Source organism: Meles meles, chromosome 6, assembly GCF_922984935.1.
Source record: "Meles meles chromosome 6, mMelMel3.1 paternal haplotype, whole genome shotgun sequence".
NCBI classification, from domain to species: domain Eukaryota; kingdom Metazoa; phylum Chordata; class Mammalia; order Carnivora; family Mustelidae; genus Meles; species Meles meles.
This window is the reverse complement of record NC_060071.1, coordinates 2,655,866-2,676,917: the sequence shown is the minus strand read 5'-3', so window position 1 is coordinate 2,676,917 and position 21,052 is coordinate 2,655,866. Positions and strand designations below refer to the sequence as shown.

The 21,052-nt window shown below is 56.5% G+C and overlaps 1 protein-coding gene across 1 annotated transcript in view; it reads left to right on the top strand.

Annotated features, from left to right (window-relative positions):
• The window catches only part of TMC3 (transmembrane channel like 3), a 36,128-nt gene extending 15,517 nt beyond the window's left edge, over window positions 1–20,611 (top strand). Inside the window, exons 8-22 of the mRNA XM_046009213.1 lie at window positions 329–476; window positions 1,260–1,303; window positions 3,318–3,465; window positions 4,788–4,897; window positions 6,791–6,869; window positions 7,901–8,146; window positions 9,009–9,137; window positions 9,398–9,465; window positions 10,367–10,495; window positions 13,745–13,855; window positions 14,593–14,718; window positions 15,341–15,419; window positions 16,487–16,529; window positions 17,839–18,094; window positions 19,250–20,611. Of these exons, the coding sequence (XP_045865169.1) occupies window positions 329–476; window positions 1,260–1,303; window positions 3,318–3,465; window positions 4,788–4,897; window positions 6,791–6,869; window positions 7,901–8,146; window positions 9,009–9,137; window positions 9,398–9,465; window positions 10,367–10,495; window positions 13,745–13,855; window positions 14,593–14,718; window positions 15,341–15,419; window positions 16,487–16,529; window positions 17,839–18,094; window positions 19,250–20,096 (2,563 nt within the window). The 3' untranslated portion in view covers window positions 20,097–20,611. The remainder of the gene's footprint in view (window positions 1–328; window positions 477–1,259; window positions 1,304–3,317; window positions 3,466–4,787; window positions 4,898–6,790; window positions 6,870–7,900; window positions 8,147–9,008; window positions 9,138–9,397; window positions 9,466–10,366; window positions 10,496–13,744; window positions 13,856–14,592; window positions 14,719–15,340; window positions 15,420–16,486; window positions 16,530–17,838; window positions 18,095–19,249) is intronic.
• The last annotated feature ends 441 nt before the right edge of the window (window positions 20,612–21,052 follow it).

The following is a 21,052-nucleotide window of genomic DNA, read 5'->3' as shown; positions in this document are numbered from 1 at the left end:
CCTCCACAGGCAGGGCCTCCAGGAAGGCCGGTTCAGCTCTAAGAAGTGTTTGATTTCACGACCAGGCTGCACGGAGATGAGATGGGCTGCCTCCCCTCACCCCGGGCGCACACACCTCGGGGACCTCCTGACCACCATGGCAGCAAGGCTGCTTGTCAAACGCGCTCACCCTACAACCGCCCAGTGCCGTTTCCCCACAAGGCGGGCTGAACCCAGCCCACTCGGTATCCTTCATACCAGGGCCTTGCGAGGACGGGGGGCAGCCCCGGGAGGACAGGACCCAGCCTGACCCTGCTCCCATGCGCCCGGCCGGGCCCCTCTCTCGCAGGATGGCCAAGAACTCCCGCACCAGCCTGGCCAGTGCCTCCAATGAGGACTACACCTTCTGCTGGCGGGTGTTCTGTGCCTGGGATTACCTCATCGGCAACCCAGAGGCCGCTGAGAGCAAGACCGCCGCTGTCGTGAACAGCATCAGGGTGAGTGGGCACTGGGGTGGGCCGGGGATGTCAAGGCTCCTGCCCCCACAACCGTGGCCTTTACCATGGAGCCACGGGGCCGCTGTAGGTGCCAGAGGTCCTCCCCGCCGTGCTCCCCGGGCAGGACACCACCAATCCCATGGAGCACAGGCGGAAACGTTGAAAAACTCCTTCTTTTAATTTTTTCACTCCACCCCCCTAAAATTTCAATTGGTGTATTTTTTTTAAATATTTTACTTATTTATTTGACAGAGAGAGGTCACAAGTAGGCAGAGAGGCAGGCAGAGAGAGAGAGAGAGGAACAGGCTCCCCACTGAGCAGAGAGCCCGATGTGGGGCTCGATCCCAGGACCCTGAGATCATGACCTGAGCCGAAGGCAGAGGCTTAAACCACTGAGCCACCCAGGCGCCCCTCAATTGGTGTATTTTTGACGCTTTGCATAATGGGTTGGGACCATATTGCAGGTAACTCGTGGGAGAATCACACGTGTAACGTGCCGGGGTCGTGAGCTTTACCTTTAACTCTGAGGACGAGGTCACCAGATGCACTGGGAACGTGGTTCTCCTGAGCAGCACGGACTGCTAAATGTTGCCCCTTTGAGGGAAAAAAAATCTAGATTATTTCACTTATATAAACGATGTGCCCTTTCTTCTCCATCCTCTTATCGTTAGACAAAACACTGATGTCAATAAAAATCTCAATTAAAAGTAATAAATCATGTCTTACCGTGCACTAGGTGAACGGCAAGGCCGAGTGTTGAATTCGGTTGTGTCTTTCTTAAAGGAGGCGATCCTGGAAGAACAGGAGAAGAAGAAAAGCAAAAACCTGTACGTATGGACACCCCCTCCCCCCTTCGTTCACTGACGCGCGATTTCAGTTCCGTGTAAAACTTACCAGATGATCTCCGTCTCATTCCGCACATGGTCGGGCAGCTTTCTTTCTCCTTAAATCGATCCTTCTAGTAAGGAGATGCGTGGGAAGCCGGTAAAGGCTAGATAGCGGTACTCGGGACTGGCTCCTCCCCCCGTCCATCTCACCCTGGAGGACAGGGTGAGAGTTCGGAAGCTGACCGACTTCTTTCACTTAGATGATAAAAGAGCTATTTGGGGGGCCAATTTCTAGGTTGCTAAATTAAGCAAAAGTACTTTATTTAGCAAGAGATCCCTGAGCGCATAAGACACAAGTAGCATCCAGTTCTTGCTGACAAGCCTTCCAAGGTGATGTCTCCGATCTGAGCTCTGCTCCGGGATTTGAGGACGGCCTTCGTGAGGCGAGTCCCTCCCACAAGAGAGTCGATGACAGGGAAGGGCCGTTCCCTGGAAGGGACGGTGACCTGTCCTCACTGGATGGCCGTGTCTGCCCTTCGATGTCCTCACTGCTTCTTGATCAGTTCCTGTGACGCGGAACCTGACGGCGCAAGACAGTGGACATGGGGCGAGGGGGCCGTGAGGAAGCAGGGTGTGGGGATGGAAAGGACTCTCCATAGGGACACGGATGAGGGGCTCCAGGCCCCCCTTGATCGTTAGCTTCCATGACCTGGAAAAGTCCCCTGGACTTTCCAGGCCCCACTTCCTCCCCTGTGAAATGAGGACGGGGCCCCAGCCATGCTTCTCAGGGGGCGGAAGGGAAACGGGGATCCAAGTGCATGACCTGCCTGACCCTACAAATGGCAGCGTGGTTGGGAACAGGAGGGAGTGAGGAAGCCCCGGCCTGGTATTAATGGGCCTTGCTGTCGCTCCGAATTCCCATCTCCGGGCTCCGATTCTTTATGTAAAACTCTCCCCAGAGAGACCAGGTCATGCTTCTCTCTTCATTTGGGAGTGAGCTTCCTCCTTGAACACAGAAAGGCCCAAGAGTCACGCAGAGAGAAGTCACAACCAGCCCAAGGTCACCCAGAGGGTAGACTTGGGCTCTGCAGGCAGGATGGTACGTCTCTCCTGTGCCCTTCAGACCCTCCTGGCCACACCTGTTTCTCTAGTCCCTGCTGCCAGTGCGGTGGGGGGGGGGGGGGGGGGCACGCACAGGTCCCCGGCACCCCTGGCTGGTACCTGCTGCCCCAGGACACCCACCAAACTCCCATCAGACCCGTCAGTGTGCACACATGCAAATCAGGGCGGCCGGGGGCAATGCGGGGGTTCGTGCTGAGGGAGGCGCCCTTGACCAGAGGGACGGGAGAGATGACCAAAGCCTCCCTGCTTCTCTTCTTCTTCTCCAGCGGAGATGAAGCTGTCAGCCCCTCGGAAGGCCCTGCCGTTGCCTCCAGCTGGGGCTGTGTCCACCACACACCCTTGTCCGGATGCTTTTCCCCCCATCTGCCCCTAGACCTTCTGGGATCGTGTCCCAAATACAGTACTTGCACTCGGGCCATTGCCTGAGGCTCTGCTTGGGGGGAAACCCCATGTCAGATGTCCTAAAGGTCACAGTTGGCATCCGTGAGATTTCCCCAGCATGAGGAAGGACAGGGCAAGCCCCCATTCCAGCTCAGGAGCTCACTCGTCTGGACCACAGCTCTGACGCGCTCGTGTCCCGCGGGCCTGTCCTGTAGCCGAGACTGCTACCGCAGCCCCCGCCGCCGCGTGCATCTGGGCACGGTGGCAGGCTCATGGCGCCAGCTTAAAGTCCGGCCTGTGGTAGCTGCTCAGATTTTAAGTGGCCCGGCTCCCTGAGGAAATGGGTTTGGACCCGGGTAGAGGAGGGGGTAGTAGGTTAAAGCGCGGACCGGCGGGGGCCCAGGATTCCCGCGACCGTAGCGGGGGTGTCCTGTCGCTACCTGGCGTCCGTGCGTCTCGGGGTCCTGAGCGCAGCCCGGCGGACCCGTCCTCCCGTTGCCTGTCCCCGCAGGGCGGTGACCATCTGCCTGAGGGTCGTCGCCAACATCCTGGTGCTGCTCTCGCTCGCGGGGAGCATCTACCTGATCTACTTCGTGGTGGACCGCTCTCAGAAGCTGGAGCAGTCCGGGAAGGAGCTGACGCTCTGGGAGAAGAACGAGGTACCCGCCCTGCCCCTGCCCCGCGTCCCCACATGCCCTCCCAGAGGGACGCGGGACCCACCCGCCCTCTCTGTCCATGTGGTGTCGCGGGTGGGCTAGCTGGACGTGTCTCCCTGGAAGGACTGAGTCCTCTGCTCCTAGAGCACAGACTGCAAGGGCTTTGAGCCAGAGGGACGACCCCAAGCCCTGGCTGACCGGTTTTGCTGGTCCCGATCAGGAAGGTTCTCGTTCAACGTGGCCTTCACGGCTCGTCCCACGGCTTGCCTTTGGGTCTTGCCGATGGCGTGGCTGTTCTGGCGCGGTGCCTTCGCAGAATTCCAGAAACAGACTTCACCTGCTATGGTGTTGTTTCCACGGCACATGCCACAGATGACCGGGGGCCAGCTCTCGCACACTTAGGTCGTTTCTGCTTTTCGGAACTACAAACAATGCTTCCCAAACCATGTTGGTTTGCTAAAAGATCTCTTCCCTTCGTTCATGGGAATATCCCCACGACGGGAAATGGCCGAGAGGAGGAGATTTGGGAACAGTCTTACAATTCTTAATATTTGCAATAAGGCGGCTGTGCTCACTTTTCCCGCAAAGATCTGAAAGGCCGACGGAGCTCGGAGGCCCGCTTGCCCCCCACGGAGGGGGAAAGGAGCGTCCTTCGTGGGATTTGTAAAGCAAAGTGTGTAGGGGACATGATGCTTATTTATCCCCAACGTACGGTGGTTGTTCAGAATCCGAGGCCACGTGAGGTCGTCGTTTCCCTGACCTCCTTGTATTTCATGCCCGTTAGGTGGTTTATGTAAGGACGTGCTCGTGTGTCTGCAGATAGGTCAGGTTCTTAAGGGCCGATCTAGGAATTCCGTCTTCCTTCAGCTCGCACGTCCCAGTTCCCGGCGAAACGTCCTCTTTCAGTTACCAGAAGAGCAGACACAGCAGAGCCAGGCATAACCCTCTCGATAACTCTCTTCCACGCACAGGAAGAACATTCCACCACCCGTCAGCCCGCCCCCTTCCCTGTGTGTAAAGCTGGGGTCCCTCCGTCTGCCACCTGCAGTGAGCGGGACGGCAGGGCAGTGGGGAGATGGGGCCGGACCGCTCCTCCTGAATCCCAGCGGCCAGCGGGAGCTTCTGGGATCCCGGATGGTTTCCGGCAGGAATAAACCCAAGACAAAGCGGCGGGGGCCTCCGGGCACCAGCTGACTGGCTGTTTGGGGGTTTAGGGGAGGTTTTCTGTGCCGCCCTCGGAGTGCCCGCCAACCAGGAGGCCGGTGTGAGGGAGGGGAGGGCAGGCCGCGAAGCCGGGACTCAGGCGGGCACGCACTGTCTGGCAGGTGAGCGTGGTGGTGTCCCTGGTCACCATGCTGGCACCATCGGCCTTTGACCTCATCGCCGCCCTGGAGATGTACCACCCGCGAACCACGCTGCGTTTCCAGCTGGCAAGGTGAGACAGCCCCGTGGGAGGGGCTCATGGTGGGGGCCCCTCCGCGCGTCCGCCCTGCCGGGAACCCACGTCCCTCGAGAGCCAGGCTTGCCCTGCTGCCCCCCAGACCTAGCAGGAAGCTTCCCTCAGGATGCCTCGTAGGGACAGCAGGAAAGCAGGATGCAGCAGGAGAGAAGGGGAGAAGGAAGATAGAGGGGGGTGGGGCGAGAGGAGAGGTCAGAGGAGGGACCGGACAGCAGGTGGCGCTGGCGGGCCTACAGGACGGCCTGAAAGTGGCCCAGGGAAATTTGTCCGTGAGGGGCGGTGGCCAGGTCCCTTATCACTTTTTTGACAAAAATGGGTAAGGCTAGTGTTTGGCCTGGAGGCTGCCGTTTGCCCCTCCCTGAAATCCGACCATCATTTCAAAGGCAGGAAAAAACAGGACTAGAAAGAGCCCGGGGTCTGCGGAAGCCCCTTCCCTGGGTGGCTCCGGGCTGAGATTCTGGTCAGCCCCAGCTGGAGCCTGGGGGTCCCTACTCCGCTCCGCACGACCTTGACCTGCGGGAGAGCGTCTTCTAGCTCTCCTCCCTCACCTGCAGACGCGGGAGGATCGATTCTGTGACTGCGCTTGTTCTAAGGGCAGCCCTATCACAGACTCCTCTCGTCATTCACATCCACAACTGGGGGAACGGGGGCGTCAAGAGACGCGCCCCAGACGACTGAGGGCCGATTCTGAGCCAGACATATTATTTTAGTTCCATTAAGTTCCATTTAGTCCACCGCCGCTTGTGTCCCCTGCTGTCCAAGACACAGTGCGGACCAGAGCAACAGGAGAGCCGGGCAGGGGGCAGGGGCGGGGGGCATCGGGAGCATTTCTGAGCGCACGCCCAGGGCTCAGGGACCCCGAATGCAGAGGTGGGCAGGCCCCCACTGGGTGTGCAGGGAATCACGGGGAGAGCCGGGGCCAGCCGCCGCGGTGTCCCTGATGCCCTCTGGTCACTCCCACACAGGTGTTGGTCAGCCTTGCCCCTAGGGAATGTCAGGGCCTGTGGGCACCAGGGGCCACGCAAAGCTTCACCTTGAAGTCTTGTCCTTGGGATAAAGCTGCTCTCTCGTTGTCCTCCCCTGTATTGGTTTCCTGACCCCTAAGTTTGCACTTAGTGTCCGTGGGGGGCTGTTGGTGAACCTGCTGCTGTCCTTTCCCACCTCGCTGTCCCAGACACATTTCTGATCAGACACAAGCTACGTCCTGGGAAACTCCCAGGACTCCCGATTGCTTCCAAAGCCTTCCTGCTCCTGGGAGACGGCAGCAAGTCTTGGCTCACTGGCCAGCGGCTCCCACCAGGTCACAGCTGCCCGCAGCCCCCTGCCCGCTCAGCCTGCATTTCAGAAGCAGACCCCGAGATCCTGGAATTGTCGTCTGACTCTTGCAAACTGTGCAAACCTGAGCAGCTGCCCTGCATGTCCCCTGCCCCCATGTTTCAATCTCGTCCGTCCTCCCGTGTGCCTCCCGGAGTCGTGAGGGTCAAATGAGATCCTGCCTGGAAAATCACTGTAGCCACCAGAAATCAAGGGGAGAGATGAGGCCGGCTGTCACGGTGCCTGGCGTCCTCAGCTCACCCTTTTTCTGTGACAAAGTGATTTTAAAGGCTGAGCCAAGCACGGGCTGCAGCGGGATCTCGGGGGAAGGCTAGAAAGGGGTGCCCAGACCCCATCCAGCCTGACGATAACAGAACGGGTTCTGGAATCCTGTATTTTTTAAATGCCCCCCACCCCCGCCATGATTCTGAAGGAGACCAAGTGTGCTGGCCGCTGGCTTAGCAGGACCCTGAGAGTCCCCCCGACTGGTGGCACATGTGTCCCCCAGGGCTCTCCCACGTGGTCTTGTCTCTCCAAGCAGGCTTATGCTTTCAGGGTCCTGGTGCTGTACCTGGGGAACCTCTACAGCCTGATCATTGCGCTTCTGGACAAAGTCAACAGCATGAGCCCGGAGGTGAGCGCTCCCCAGCCCCGCGGCCACACGCACGAGTGCACACACATGCACACACGCACGAGTGCACACATACCCACACAGGCACACACATGTGCACACGCATACACGCCAGGGCCATCCTTGTGGACATCCTCGTGGCTCATTCTCACACTCCACACATCACGTTCCAAACTCAACTCGGCTGTGGTGGTCTCGAGGTGAGGAGAGGAGTGTTAGCCCCACTTCCAAGGTAAAGAAACCAAGGCCGGGGTTTAGGGTGAGTGAGTGACCCTGCTGGGAGGAGAACCGGGGTCTCCGGAGTCCAGCGGTCGTGAGGGCACCGCTCCGTTCCCGCCAGCGCCTGGGGGAAAAAGTGTCCGTGGCGCTCACCGGTGACCCGAGGACGGGAGGCAGGCCGTGGGAGTCTTGTGGCAAACTGGGAGAAAACGAGTGCTGGAGGGGAGCACCCCACACGGGTTTCGGCTCCCATCCTAGGGAAAAGCGCCCCGTCTGTGAGCATTTCCCACACGGTGGGGACGGGGAGGAGCAGGGGGTTCCCAGGGGTCTCGGTCCATGCCCGCTGCACCCGAGTGTCCCATCCCAGAGGCTCACAGGGCAGAAGAGACGGTGCAGAGGGCAGTTTTGCATCTGGGTATCACACAGCTGGGTCTTACCGCCGCTCAATGGCAGACCCCCCTGGAGTGGTCCCCTCCGCCGGCCTGAGCTTCAGCCTCTGTGTTTGTGACAAGGGATGATGGGTCGGACCCAAGGCACTTGTAAGGGTGAGGAGAAACAGAAGGTGTTAACCTAGGGCCGTCCCCGACACTCACAAGGGACCAACAAATGCTGTCTGTTAGGACCCTGTGTTCATGGTCAGGGACAGCTGCAAAGTGACCATCCACCGAGCGGAGACAGACAGACAGATCCAGTGAACACGACGGAAAGGGGGAGAGAGAAGTCGTTCCCAAGCAAGGCAGCGGTGCCCTCGGTGGCTGTGAAGCTTGCTCACGAATACGGGGGCAGCCTTTTTCTCTTCCTCCCTCCCCCCACAGGAAGCTGGCACCCCAAATAACACGAGCCACTGGACAGATCTCATCACCTTCTCCGCCACCAGCACAGCCCCTGAAGAAGAGAAGTGGTCCACACCCGGGCCGGGGCCGGGGCTCCCGAGACACAGCACGTGGGCCCCGGGAGAGACCAGCATTCCCGCTCCCACCTTGCCCTTCTCCGAGGCCAACAAGACCAGTGTCTACACCCAGCGTCCGCAAGACCAGTGCTGGGAGACCTACGTCGGGCAGGTGGCTCCCTTTTCTGCCTTACGAGGCCCCTTCCTCCGCCCCTGTCATCCTTAATTCGGGGAGGTCATCATCTCTGTTTTGTAGAAAAGGAAAATAAGATCCGGTGACGGTTTATGGTTTCCCCAGATGAAGAGTGACCGTCAGCACAAGGGCCCACAAAGTGTCAACGACATGTTGGCCCTGGCTTTTGTTTCGTTTTGTTTCGTTTGATTTATTTATTTATTTTGGGGGAGGCAGGAGCAAGCAGGGACAGAGGCCGAGCCAGGAGGAGAATCCCAAGCAGACTCTGTGCTGAGCCCCCAGGGGCCCAATAGGGGCTCGATCCCGGGACCCTGAGGTCATGACCTGAGCCGAAATCAAGAATCAGGCGCTCACCCGACTGAGCGCCCGAGGGGCTCCTGCTGGCCCTGTTTTAAGAGCTTAGTCCTCGTGAGAATCCGAGCATCCTCCTCACAGGCACAAATGGGGAAACTGAGGCACAAGAGGTGACGTGTGTTGCCTGAGGACACAGACGGGAGGAGCACAGGAAGGTCTGAGCCCAGGCACCTGCTCCAGACCCTGTGTCTGAGCTGCTCTGCCTTCCACCTTCCACACGGGATCTCAGGCCGAGAACTCTGCCCCTGAACTGGAACCACTGACCCCACGTGGTCTCCGGTGGCTCGGGCTCTCTCCCGGTTTCGTGTAAAGTTGGCCTCAGACATCAAAATTCAATTCGAGTCAACAAATATTGACTGAGCCCCCGTGATGTGGCAGACATGAGATGCCACGGGTGAGCCCGTGGAACTGGCAGAGGAGGGGCCCCGCAGGAGGGGGGGACGGTGGCGAGCGGGACGTGGGGGCACTGAGGCCGCTGTGTGTCCAGGAGATGCTGAAGCTTTCCATCATCGACATGCTGTTCACCGTGGCCAGCACGCTGCTCATAGACTTCTTCCGAGGACTCTTCGTCCGGCACTTGAGCGACTACTGGTGTTGGGACCTGGAGAGCAAGTTTGTAAGTGAGATGCGGAGTCCCCCCACCAGCCCAGGGGATGTTCAGATGCCTAGATCCCCTTCCCCTTTGCTGACACAGCTGAAACTCAGGAGGGAGCAGGGGAGGGGGCACAGAGCTGAGTCTTCTGTTCTGACCCTGCTTCCTGGGGCGATCGCTCTGTGGCTGTGGGAGCAAAGTGTCCTCGGCCTGGGACGATCATCACTAGGTTTGTGCAAAGAACCCTGGACCCTTTCTTTGATGCAGTTCATTTTCCCTTGCAGCCTGAATACGGGGAATTCAAAATAGCAGAGAACGTGTTACATTTAGTCTACAACCAGGGAATGATCTGGTAGGTGCCGAAGCTGCTTCTTACCTCTGCTTGCATCTCATCGGGGCTAAGATTTTGATTTACTCGGTCTGGACGGGACATGCCTGTAGTCAACAGCCATAAGAATTAGGAAGGATGTACACTGCTCCGAAGGAAGCCATTTTGCTTGTATAATTTAGTAATGGCTTTCCGAGCATTTTGAGGAAAGGAACAATGAAAGAAGTAGTCTGGGTTTAGGCCACTATTGGTCATAGCCAAAAAAAAGAAAAAAAAAATCTGCACAGGAATCATTCGAATAATCATTCTGAATAAGAATCATTCAGAAGCTTCTAAGCTTAGGCCCTCCCCAGAAGCTTATTCGAATGATTCCCGTTACAGGCACGTCCCATCTATGGTTATCATTGTTCTCTTTTATTATGAATTATTATGAATTAGTTAATTTCCTACTGTGACTGACTTACACACACAACGTTATCATAGGCACGTAGGTGTGTACAGGAAGAAACAGTCTATAAGGTTTGGCTCCGTTTCTCCGGGCATCCACCCGGGTCTTGGAACAAACCCCGTAGAAAAGGGGGCACTGTTGTACCATTTTGTAAAAGCAAAAAATGCCAAGATCCTCTTCGGATGTCTTTCAATTAGCGAGAACAGGTAGGAGGTCAGTCTGCTGTGAGTGGGGGGCGGAACGCGGACTCTCAGACGGGGCGGGGGGGGGGAGCCACTGGAGTGGAGGGAGAGACGAGCTCGGGGTGCGCAGGTGCACGCGGGGTGCCGGGCGAGGGGACCCCGGCTGGAGGGCTGGGCCGCACACTTGTCTGGGGCTTCTCTAGCTCTTCTGGCACAGGGAGGGACCCCCAGAGTCGCAGACGCACGGTGGGCGGGAGGAGGCCTGACGCTAACCCGCCTCCCTCTGCGGCTCTAGGATGGGGGCCTTCTTCTCCCCATGCCTCCCGGCATTCAACGTCCTCAAGCTGATCGGCCTCATGTACCTGCGGAGCTGGGCTGTGCTGACCTGCAACGTACCTCACCAGCAAGTGTTCCGGGCCTCCAGGTAGCGGGGACCCCCTCCGCCCCCCCCAGGGGACCTAGGCCATGCGCACCCTCCTCGCCTGCGGGGGGGGGGGCCTCCAGCACGGGGCTCTCCCAGCCGCCTGCCCCCCTCATGTTATCCCCTCCCCGAAGCCACTCCGGTGCCCACCCTCAGATCGAATCTTTACTCCCCTTTCTTTTTAATTTTTTTTCCAACTTTTTATTGGTTTAATAACCATTTAGAAAATGCACGAGGCATAAATGTCCATCAGGATATTTACAAACCAAAGCTTGTAACAAGCGTCCAGATCAAGACACGGAGTAAGAATAACCCCCAGAGGCTCCCCTTGGGCTCCATTCCACGCGCTACCAATTCCTTTTTTTTTTTTAAGAGATTTTTAAGCTTTTTAAAAAAAGATTTTATTTATTTATTTTGACAGAGAGGGACAGAGAGAATGAGAGAGAGAGAGAGAGCACACAAGCAGGGGGTGTGAGCCTTAGGTAGGGGGAGAAACAGGTTCCCCGCCGAGCACAGAGCCCGATGCGGGGCTCGATCCCACGACCCTGGCATCATGAGAGCCACTTGGCGTCCACTTCACTGGCTGAGTCCCCCCGGCGCCCCAGAAGAGACTTTTAAACGATAGTCGTACACAATATGTAATTCTACATTTTAAAAAGTTGAATCATAATAAAATAGACCTTTTTATGCAAAACTAAAAGCTGCCAAGATGACTCACGAAGAGGGTGAAACTAGGAAGATCAAGGACTTTGGAAATAGACGGGAAAGAGAAACATCTCCCCAAAGTCTTCAGCTTCACAGTGTTTTACAAACAAGTTTCTCAAACTTCTAAGAAAACATTATTTCCGATCTTCATAAGCAGTTTTTTAAAGCCCAGAAAGGAAGGCGGGGAGAGTCCAAATGGGACTGAGACTATTAAACAATGAGACTATTAAATTAAAATTTGATTGAGACTATTTTTTAAACTTTTTTATTAAGATTTTATTTATTTATTTGACAGACAGAGATCAAAAGCAGGCAGAGAGGCAGGCAGAGAGAGAGAAGGAAGCAGGCTCCCCGCTGAGCAGAGAGCCCGATGCGGGGCTCGATCTCAGGACCCTGGGTTCGTGACCTGAGCTGAAGGCAGCAGCTTAACCCACTGAGCCACCCAGGTGCCCCTTGACTGAGACTATTAAACAATGGGACTATTCAAAATGTCAGCTTTGAATGAGGACTGCCTCCTAACCTATGTACCCATGCTACTGTCCTATACAAATCACTCCTAAAAACACCACAGATCTATTGTCTCACAATGCTGTTTTATCTACTAGGTTTGGAATTTAACTCCTCGTAACCACCTGCCCTCACTCTTGAGGACTGAGGACCACTCAGATGTAAACTTAGTTTTCCTAAAGACGCTCTTTGCAGGGCACGGGACACACTTAGTAAGAGATTGTTAAAGTAAGGCTTTCCCTGTGGAATAAAATAGTTCAATGTTAAAGTAGGGCTTTCCCTGCGGAATAAAATAGTTCAATGTTAAAGTAAGGCTTTCCCTGCGGAATAAAATAGTTCAAATTTACACTCGTTCCAAAAAAATGCTACGGTTTCTTTCCCATAATTGTAGAAATCTAGCAAGGGTTTTTATTTTTTCTTTCTTTCTTTCTTATTTTCAGAAGTTCTGAGTATCTAGTTAAAGCATCCAGGTTTGTCTTGTCAAAGATCACGGAGTCACAACCACCTTCTAAAGGCATTAACGGTCCGCGGTTCTTTCCCGGACTTAAATGCCGGTGCGCACACTCTGGGCCCTTCCGTCCCAAGCTTCTCTGCCTCAGCGTTGTGCCGGGGAGACTCAGCTTATGAAGGAAGCCTCCCCGGTGTCCGCATCCGTGCTCCTGCTGGCGGGCGCGTGGGTCGCTTGCTGTCACAGATAACGCTGCCATGCCCACACTCCTCAGCGTCTCTGCTGGGAACGCGCTCAGGGTACAGCTGCCGGCTGGGCGCGTGCACGTGCTCCCCTCCCCACACAGGCCCAGAAAGGTCCTCAGGGTGGTCACGCCTTTCGCCCCTTCTCCCAGCATCGTGGGAGCGTCTCGGATGTCCCACAACCTTGCTGACACTTGTTCGCTTCTGTTTCCCCTTGAGCCACTCTGGTGAACTCGTAACACGGTTTGAACACGGTGCTTAGAGCCCCGTTGTTTTCTTTTGATGTGAGAGCTACTTATGCAGCTTTACAGTGGTGGCTTTCAAACTTCTGACCATGAACTGCCTACGTGACGGTGTTCATATTTCTATTTTACCTGGTGACCAGGACACACGTTCAGGCATACACTTGTACATATATGTATATTAGTATGTTTTTATATGTCTCACGTGGACAGGCATACATATATTTTATCAGTTTAACGTCGACACACGCCCTGTCTGTGTACACACGATGTGTGCCCCTCCACACTGCGCCTGATACTTACATACTTATGTGCAGGACACAGAGAAGGTTTCACAAATGAACAATCAGCATTCACACGCTTACTCCCTTGCACGAGCTCTGATATTTTCTATTCGCTTCTAGGCCAGTCTCTTTCACTAAAGAGAGACACGGAGCGGCGAAGGGCGCTAGCTGACCATCTCTACACTGACTGCTCATGTCCTCTCTCCAGAGCTGTGTGCAGGGCCTCGCACAGCGCACAAACTGGAGCTGTCCTTGGGGATGCCCAGCGGGGCCGAGCTCCCTGATACCAGCGTAGCGCTCAGGGCCCAGGCCTTAATCAGGCAGAACAGTCACCCTGAGCAGCCAGGACCAGAGAGGATACAAACCACATCTCAGTGAGAGAGTCAGGAATCGCCCCAGAGGACCCTAACTGTTCTTAGACAGAGGAGGCAAGTCCAAGGCTGGGAACACGACGGGCAACCATCAGGCAGGACGCAGGTGGACGAGGGAAAGGTGCTAAGACTTTTCAATGAGTCGAACTCATTGAACCAAGCCCATTGAATGGGACAACCAAGGGCCCGCCACTCTCTCGGTGTGAGGGAGCAGGTGCTCAGCCCGTGCGGAGCAGAGGACCGGGCGGGGCTGGACCGCCTACGAAGTCCCTCTGGGCGCCCAGATCTTGTTCGCTAAGCTCCCCGCGACCTCATGACAGACCCTCTCCAGGTAACTGGGGGAGGAGCTCTCTGTGTGTAGTCAGAGCTACGGCTCTGGTGCGGTTCTCCGGGCACGTGGGTCCTCGGCAACGGGCCACGGAAGGGACTCAGCCCGCGGCGGTTCCTCTGCAGATCCAACAACTTCTACCTGGCCATGCTCCTGTTCATGCTCTTCCTCTGCATGTTGCCAACCGTCTTTGCGATCGTCCGCTACAAGCCGTCCCTGAACTGCGGGCCCTTCAGGTGAGTTATTTTGGTTCCTTCTGCTCCAGCCAGCTCCAGGGGAAGGGCCCCCGCACGGAGATAAACTCTCCTCCCGACCGACAGAACGCGTCCGCAGCAGAGAAAGCTCTCGAACCCACAGCTGGTGAATCCAAGACCAGGGCTCCTGCCTCGAGAGCAGGCGGCTGTCAGAGAGGCGTGCCTCTGGGCTCATCTTGCAAAGTTGGGGAGCTCCGTTAAAAGCAGCCGGGGCCAGGGCAGAGCTCCTGGGCTGCAGAGAAATTCCGGCTGGGCACTGTTTCCCTTCCAGAACTCGGGAAGCTTTTATTAAAAGATAACCTAGGCCACTTTTTTTTTTTTTTTTTTTATTTTTTTTTTTTTTTTTTTTTTTTTTAACCTAGGCCACTTTTGATACATTATTTCTCAAACGGCATCAAGACAGCGAGTTCTAGACTAGCGTTTGCTTCAGGTCAGTTTCACAACTACATACGACATTTAGAGGCTGGGTTTTATACAGCATCAAACACACGCACACACCGGGATCACGGACGCCCCCTTCAAACCTGGTCTTAATCAGACAGTCAGCTCCTATAAGATCTCCTTAGGAGCCTTACGTATCCTTCCCATGGCGGGATGTGTGCCCTGCCTCTGCCCCTGACTTTGAGGGCCGGACCTCCAGCCCCGTAGCTGTTTGGTGATGGCTTTGCGGCACCCTCCCGCCCAGAGCGATCCAGTCCGGGGTTTCGCCTTTCCCACAGTGGACAGGAGAAAATGTATGACATCGTGTCAGAAACGATCGAGAAGGACTTCCCCGCGTGGTTTGGCTCCGTGGTGGGCTACGTCAGCAGTCCCGTGGTTATCCTGCCTGCCGTGCTCCTGCTTTTGTGAGTACCGCCCACGCCTCCCGGCCAGCTCCCGCCAACAGAGGAGCACTGCTTTACAGCCTTTCCAGAAAACCAACGAGCTCATCGCAGAGTCACATACAGAGCCTCATGATACAGGCAGGGACTGGGTCGCGCAGGAGCCGGGGAGGTCTGGGGTCCTGATTCGTCGTGCGGGTGATCGCTGGGACCACGGCGATGGGGCTGCATGTCATTAGCACCGTCCTATCTGACTGAAGTTAAAATAATCTCGAGAAGGGGTTTCACAAAGCAGCTGGGTAGCTTCTGCTTGTTTTTGACTCAGAAGAAACACAGCAGCGAGCAGGTCCAGCACTCCTAGTGCAATGCTCTGTAAAACTTCTCCCCCACCCCCCCCCCCCCGTCCCCATCCTGGCCTCGTCCTTATGACCCTGCAGAAGTCCAGGTCAAGGAATGTCACGGGGAAACCAAGAAGCTTTCCTTCTAAAGCAGCACCCTCCTGATGCTGGCTCGAGCACTCTCATACCTCCCTCCCCGGCGGCAGGGTGGGGATGGTGGGGACCCCGGGCTCCTGCCCACCAGCGTGGCGGGGAGCGTGCCCTGAGCCCGGAAAAGGGGGCTCACTCATGCCCGTGCTCTCTTCCAGCATGCTCATCTATTACCTCCAGAGCATCGCAAGGTCCCTAAAACTCAGCAACCAGCAGCTCCGAATGCAGATCCAAAACGCAAGTATCACATCATCTTTGCTTTGTCCCGTGTGAGGGCCACACGGCAGGTCTGGCCAGCAAGGGAATGCAGGTGGGGTCCTGTTTTCAAATCACGATGAGTCTTGGCCGCCCCCAGGGGACATAAGGCCACGCCTGCCCCAGGCTCCGCAGAGTTATTTCTAAGAACACCCAGGGACAGCTCCCATCCGACCAGGAACTCACGGAGTCCGGCTTTTCCTGCCCCAGGGCCCTTGCGGATGCCCTGAGCACGTTGGTGCCCTCTTGTGGCTGCACCAAGGCTTTAGGGCATGGTGGGCTGGGGGAGAAGTGGGCTTCCCAGGCCTGTGTCAACCTGGACATCTGAGCCCACTCTGCTTGGACCCAAAGACCCAACTTTCTCATGACTTAGACTCTGGTCGTCATTATCCTCTCTCCCATCTGGGACTTTGCTCTCAGAATGGTCAGAGGGAGACCGACAGGTCCAGTCTCTGCAGACCACGGGGCCCCTCCACCCCACCTAGGCCAGGACAGGGACAAGGGAGGCACCTGCCCTCAGGCTCACACCTACCCTGCCCCACATGCCTGAGAGTGGGTGCCACCCTTTTCTTACCCCAGTCCCAGAATCCTGTGCAAAAAGAGATGCCTTTCTCAGTTTTTGTAAACATAACTCCATGGATAATGAATTCACGTCAAGAAACAGTTCCAGAAGCAATCAGAGAAGAAATGAATTTGGAGCTGCCAAGGGCGTTTTTGGGGAAACATACATTTCCCATGTTGTCGATCCATACTTTCTCTTTCGTGTCTCAAAGTTTCGGCAGAGTCTAAACATGGTCTAAAACAAACCTTACGAACAAACAAACAAAAACTTCCTAAGTGAAACATCGGCCCTGGGTGTGAGCATTTACTCATTCAAGTAGCAGGTCTGAGTCCGGAGTACGCCGTCCCCAAGTGACAGCAGGTATAGGGACATGGCGTACGGCATGAGGGATGACACACAGTTCCCCCCCACCCTCCACCCAAGATTAGTATTATTATGTCTTCCTGCTACACCCAAAACAAACGTACACTTATCGTTTGTATTTTAGGCCAGATCTGAAGATAAGAAGAAGGTTGCCCAAATGGTAGAAGGCAAGTATGAGCGACGATGTCAGGTGTCTCGGTCATGACTGTGTTTACAACCGGGGCAGCTGATGGTACCCCACCAACAGTGAACTGTGGTTGTCACCCTTAACCACACACAATAAAATAAAATCTACGGTTATAAATATTGGTTTAAATTTACCATTGTTACATCATATTCAGGCCTGTGAATCACATCAAAACATGTCTGAAAAGAGAAGGAAGTTTTGAGGTAGGGGAGAAAAAGGAACACAAAAATCTGGAGAAAACCCCCAAGAACATCCTTGCTCACTTTTGTCTACTTCTCAGTGGCCATTTCTTCCTGGCAAGACCCCTTCCCCAGGTCTCCACTGCAGGGTCCAGCCTCCGGAGGGCACGCCCCTCGGGTCCCCTCCGGCAGGGCAATGCCTGATGGGCTCACCCAGCCACCGACACGGCAGGCACTCCTGCTCGTCCCAATTCCCCAGCAGCACCTGGAGAAACCAGGCTCCTTGAGGGAAGAGGAAAGAGTCTCGTGGAGAAAGAAGGAAAACAGGAAGCCGAAGGCTCGTGTGGCTGGAAGGGAGGCAAGCGGCAGGGATAGCTCGAGGGAAACTGCCCCTCTCTGGGGGCCACTTGGAGACCACATCATATGCGGAGCTGGAAGGATCAGCCGGCGATGTTAAAATGACCAACTGCATCATTTTATGAGCTAATGGGAAGGGGGGCGTGGGAGGGAGGCCGACGTTGGAGCCACACAGACCAAGGGTTAGGTTTGCCCCACCCCCTGGCCGGAAGGCAGCCTCCGCACAGGAAGGGACTAGAGCTCACGCCATCAAACCCCACTGAAAGTCATAGGACGTAGTCAAGTTCAGCTCATGTTGTCTTCAAACCCAAGCATCTCCGGGACCTCTCTCGGGATGGCAGGACCAGTGTCTGATGGTGCTTACCTTAATTCAGTCTACATGTCCTCTCAGAATGCTCTGTGAACCGCTTCCAAAAAAAAAAATCCCAGTTGTCCCATCGGCTTTATTATATGCCTGAGACAGATCAACCACCAGAGCCCCAAAGCTGGGGAACGACCCATTTGCTCTCTAGGGGGTATTCGATGGTGCATGTGTAAAGTCTCGGGGTTCACGTGAGTCCACGCTGCCTTCCTGTTCCAACTGACCGTGAAGAAATGATTTGAGTGGCGGAATGCTCGTTGCCGGTGGGAGGGGCGTCTCTGCAACGTTCATGTGATTGTTTGCAGACCAGCAGCTGGAAGTCAGCCCCACTGGGCGCCCGGTCAGCTTAAGCATGTCTCCCCCTCTTTTCCCATCCCACCCTCCTCCTGCAGCCCGAATCCAAACCCAAGAGGAAAGCATCAAGAGGCTTCCAAAGGAGAGTGACCTCAGCAGCCAGCTGTCCTCGGCTCACTCGGTGTTGCCCCAAAGCAACGGCGCCGTGGTCAGCGCAGGCTCCTCCAGCAGCAAGAGTGGCAGGATGGAGACCGTCACCCCGGGCACACCCCCCAGTCCCCAGCCAGGCCTCAGGAGCCCCAGCTCGCCTCTTCCTGGCACCTTCAAGCCCAGGCCGGAGCAGGACCCTAACAGGTGAGCTGACCCACAGCCAAGCAGGAAATCCACCTCCCTGGCCGGGACACCGGCCGGGGAGGGCCCAGGGCCATAGAGCTGGGGATAAAGAGCCCTTAGGGATTTGAGGGCCTCCGCGGTTTCAGGGGGACAGGGCCATCGAATTCCGATTCTGTCAGAAGGCCCCGGGACCAGCTGCTACTGAGAAGAAATGGGAGGACCGAGCGCGTCCAACCGGGCAGTCTGCTTCCTAGGCCTTCTGCCAGACAACCTCCAGGCAAACATTCCTGCCGCCCTAGGGTGTGTATTTCTATAGCCCAAGGGTGGGGGATATGCCTTTTAATAATTGTTTTGTCTTTTATTTTTTAACTTCGCAGTGGCCCTGTTATTGCCAAGATCTTTCATATTTTAGTTCTAGGCTGTCCGAGTTAGTGGCAGGATCAGCCTGCCGTGATGGGACACGGGGCGTGTTGTCTCGGCCTTACTTGCCTGTAAGACAGCAGCGGAACCCTGGATCTCCTTCACGGAGGAGGGGCTTCTGGAAGGATGCAGGGCCCCTACCCCGCCTGGAGAACCGCATCTGAGTGTAACACAGTGAATGCCACACGGATAAGATACAGGGGGATGGAGGGTTGGCGTTCTGTTCTGGCTTTTTTGTTAAAGCCGCTGGCCAGGTTAACAAAGGATTGGAAGGTCTGCTATAGGAGGGTTATCTTTGCGTATCCGTGGGGCCTTGACAAGGAGGGATTCCGCTCTGATGGGTGGGCCACGTCCCATGTCGGACATGGACAGGCCGGCCGCGTCCGAGCTGCTGGACAGCTGGGTGCCTGGCCAAGGGGGTGAGCGGCGACACTCCTAACAGGATTTCCACACGTCAGTCCCACTACGCACTCCTGGATGGAAGGGGGCTCCCTCGCGAATTATATTAGCAGACCCTCCATGGAGGGTCACTGGGCACACCATTCCATGAAGGACTCTAAGAATTCCAGGAGTAAAGACATCGGTGTAGCTGCGTCCCCAAACCCTCCTGCGTGTCATCTGCAGAACCTGCGCTAACCCTTGGGAACGTGGGTGAGGGAACAGGCGGAGAGCGCCGCTGCCCTCGCTCCCCGCACGCAGGAGGCCTGGGGCTCAGAGGGTACCGAGGGCACGGGAGACTGACCCCCTGCCTTACAGGTGTCTGTGTGGTCAGAGCGCGAGGGCAGGTGACTGGCGCAAGAACAGGTCCTACTCCCTGGGGACGCGGGCGAAGCACACGGAAGATGTCTACACACAACCGGTTTGCCGAAGAGACTTCCAGCAGATCGACCCCCCTCTTCGTGCAGTGGGGCTCTCGGCCGCGGTGCCACGTGATCCCAGGTCTCGTGCCCCCAGATACTACGTCGTTAATGAACGAGACTCTCGCCAAAAAACCCATCCCACTTTCTGGCCAGAGAGACGTTTCAGGATGGAAGCCTCGGGGGACATCGTGGAGATGTGTCCCAGGACCCCGCGACCAGGTGTGTCCTGGGCCCACCAGCAGGGGCCCTCTCCGCCGCTGAGCAAGGAAGAGGAGGGTGTCCTGTGGAGAGAGCTGGTCCAACGGTCTCTCCACCCGCTGTCCCTGAGAGGCCTCCTCCAAGGAACTCCGCGTTTTTATGTCGGCGACAGGTCAGAAGGTCAGAGCCCAGCTCCTGAGCACCGGGGGAGGCCGCACTTCAAGTCCCTGGATGACGGCTTTGGGGCTCCATTCGACAGGCCCGTGGCTGTGTACAAGAAGCCGCGGTCCCGCACTCTCCAGGCCATACAGCACCCCCCGATGCCCCGGGGCAAGCCCGAGGTTGAGCCATCCCTCTCCGAATCCGATTCCATGTCGGCGGCGTCCAGCAGCGACCAGCAGACCAACGGCAATGACCAGCACCTCCAGATCGCCCCCGGCCAACCCGGATTCCCCAGGTCCGTGCGCCCGCCAGGCGGGAGGAAGGCCATCTCCAGGCAGGAGCTGATCGTGGATCTGAACGACCTGATTTGTTCCAACGTCTAGAGGCGTCTTCTGGTGTCGCCGTCATAGCACGGGAGCCCTGCCAGACTGCCAGCGTGGTCTGATACCGTGTGCTCCCCGGCCTTCTGGAAGGAGACGCAAACACACAGCCCCGAGATAGGACCACAGCTCCCCCTTCTCCAGCAAGTGCCTGCCAGGGGGCTGTGTCCAGGGGGCTCTTTGTGACCAGTGCCTCTGGAAACGCCATCCCCTTCCTCCATTCCGGGTGACCACAAATCATAGGCAAGCCAGACCGCTCACGAAGACGGATGGCAGGGCCCCTTCCGAGATGTCCGTGTCCATCCTTCATCCCAGGTGCGCTCCGTTTGGACGGCTCTGCCTGGGACTCAGTCCTCCCCAGTAAGCACCCGGGACTGACGTGCCCACCTTTCAAGATCTCACAGGGCTTCGTTAGTTCCCATGGATAATCGGTTTTGGGGATGACAGCAGTAACTAAAATTGGGGAGCTGATTATACCAGCTGCGTGCACGTCGTATTCATGAGTCAGGACAGTTGGATCCCTGAGGTTTACTAGTTCCTTTAACCGTGAAAGGTGAGATTCGAGCTGGTTTCAGGCTTGGCTGGACCTGGGCTCAAACACCTTCAGGACCCTCTGTCTTCACCTGTCAGCTCTCCTCATTGGTCGCCCTCAATCTCCCCTGATGACAACAGACTTCCTCCAGGTGGGACGTGGAAGAGGAATTCACGGCCGCAGAGGATGGCAGGTGGATGCCACCCAGCCGACGAGGCCAGGGGAAGAGCGGAGGGGTCCCGCCCCACGTGGCAGCAGTCCTCACCCGTCATGGCTGGAGTCCCTCCTGCTGGCGCTGGGCAGGCTTCCGCAGGAGGGTGGGAGGGTCTGCTGCGGTCAACCAAAGGGCACCCCCTTATTCCCATCTCCAGGATCCCTCTTCCTGCTGTAAATCGTGTCTTTCCCGTTTTCTCTCCTCCAGCAGCCC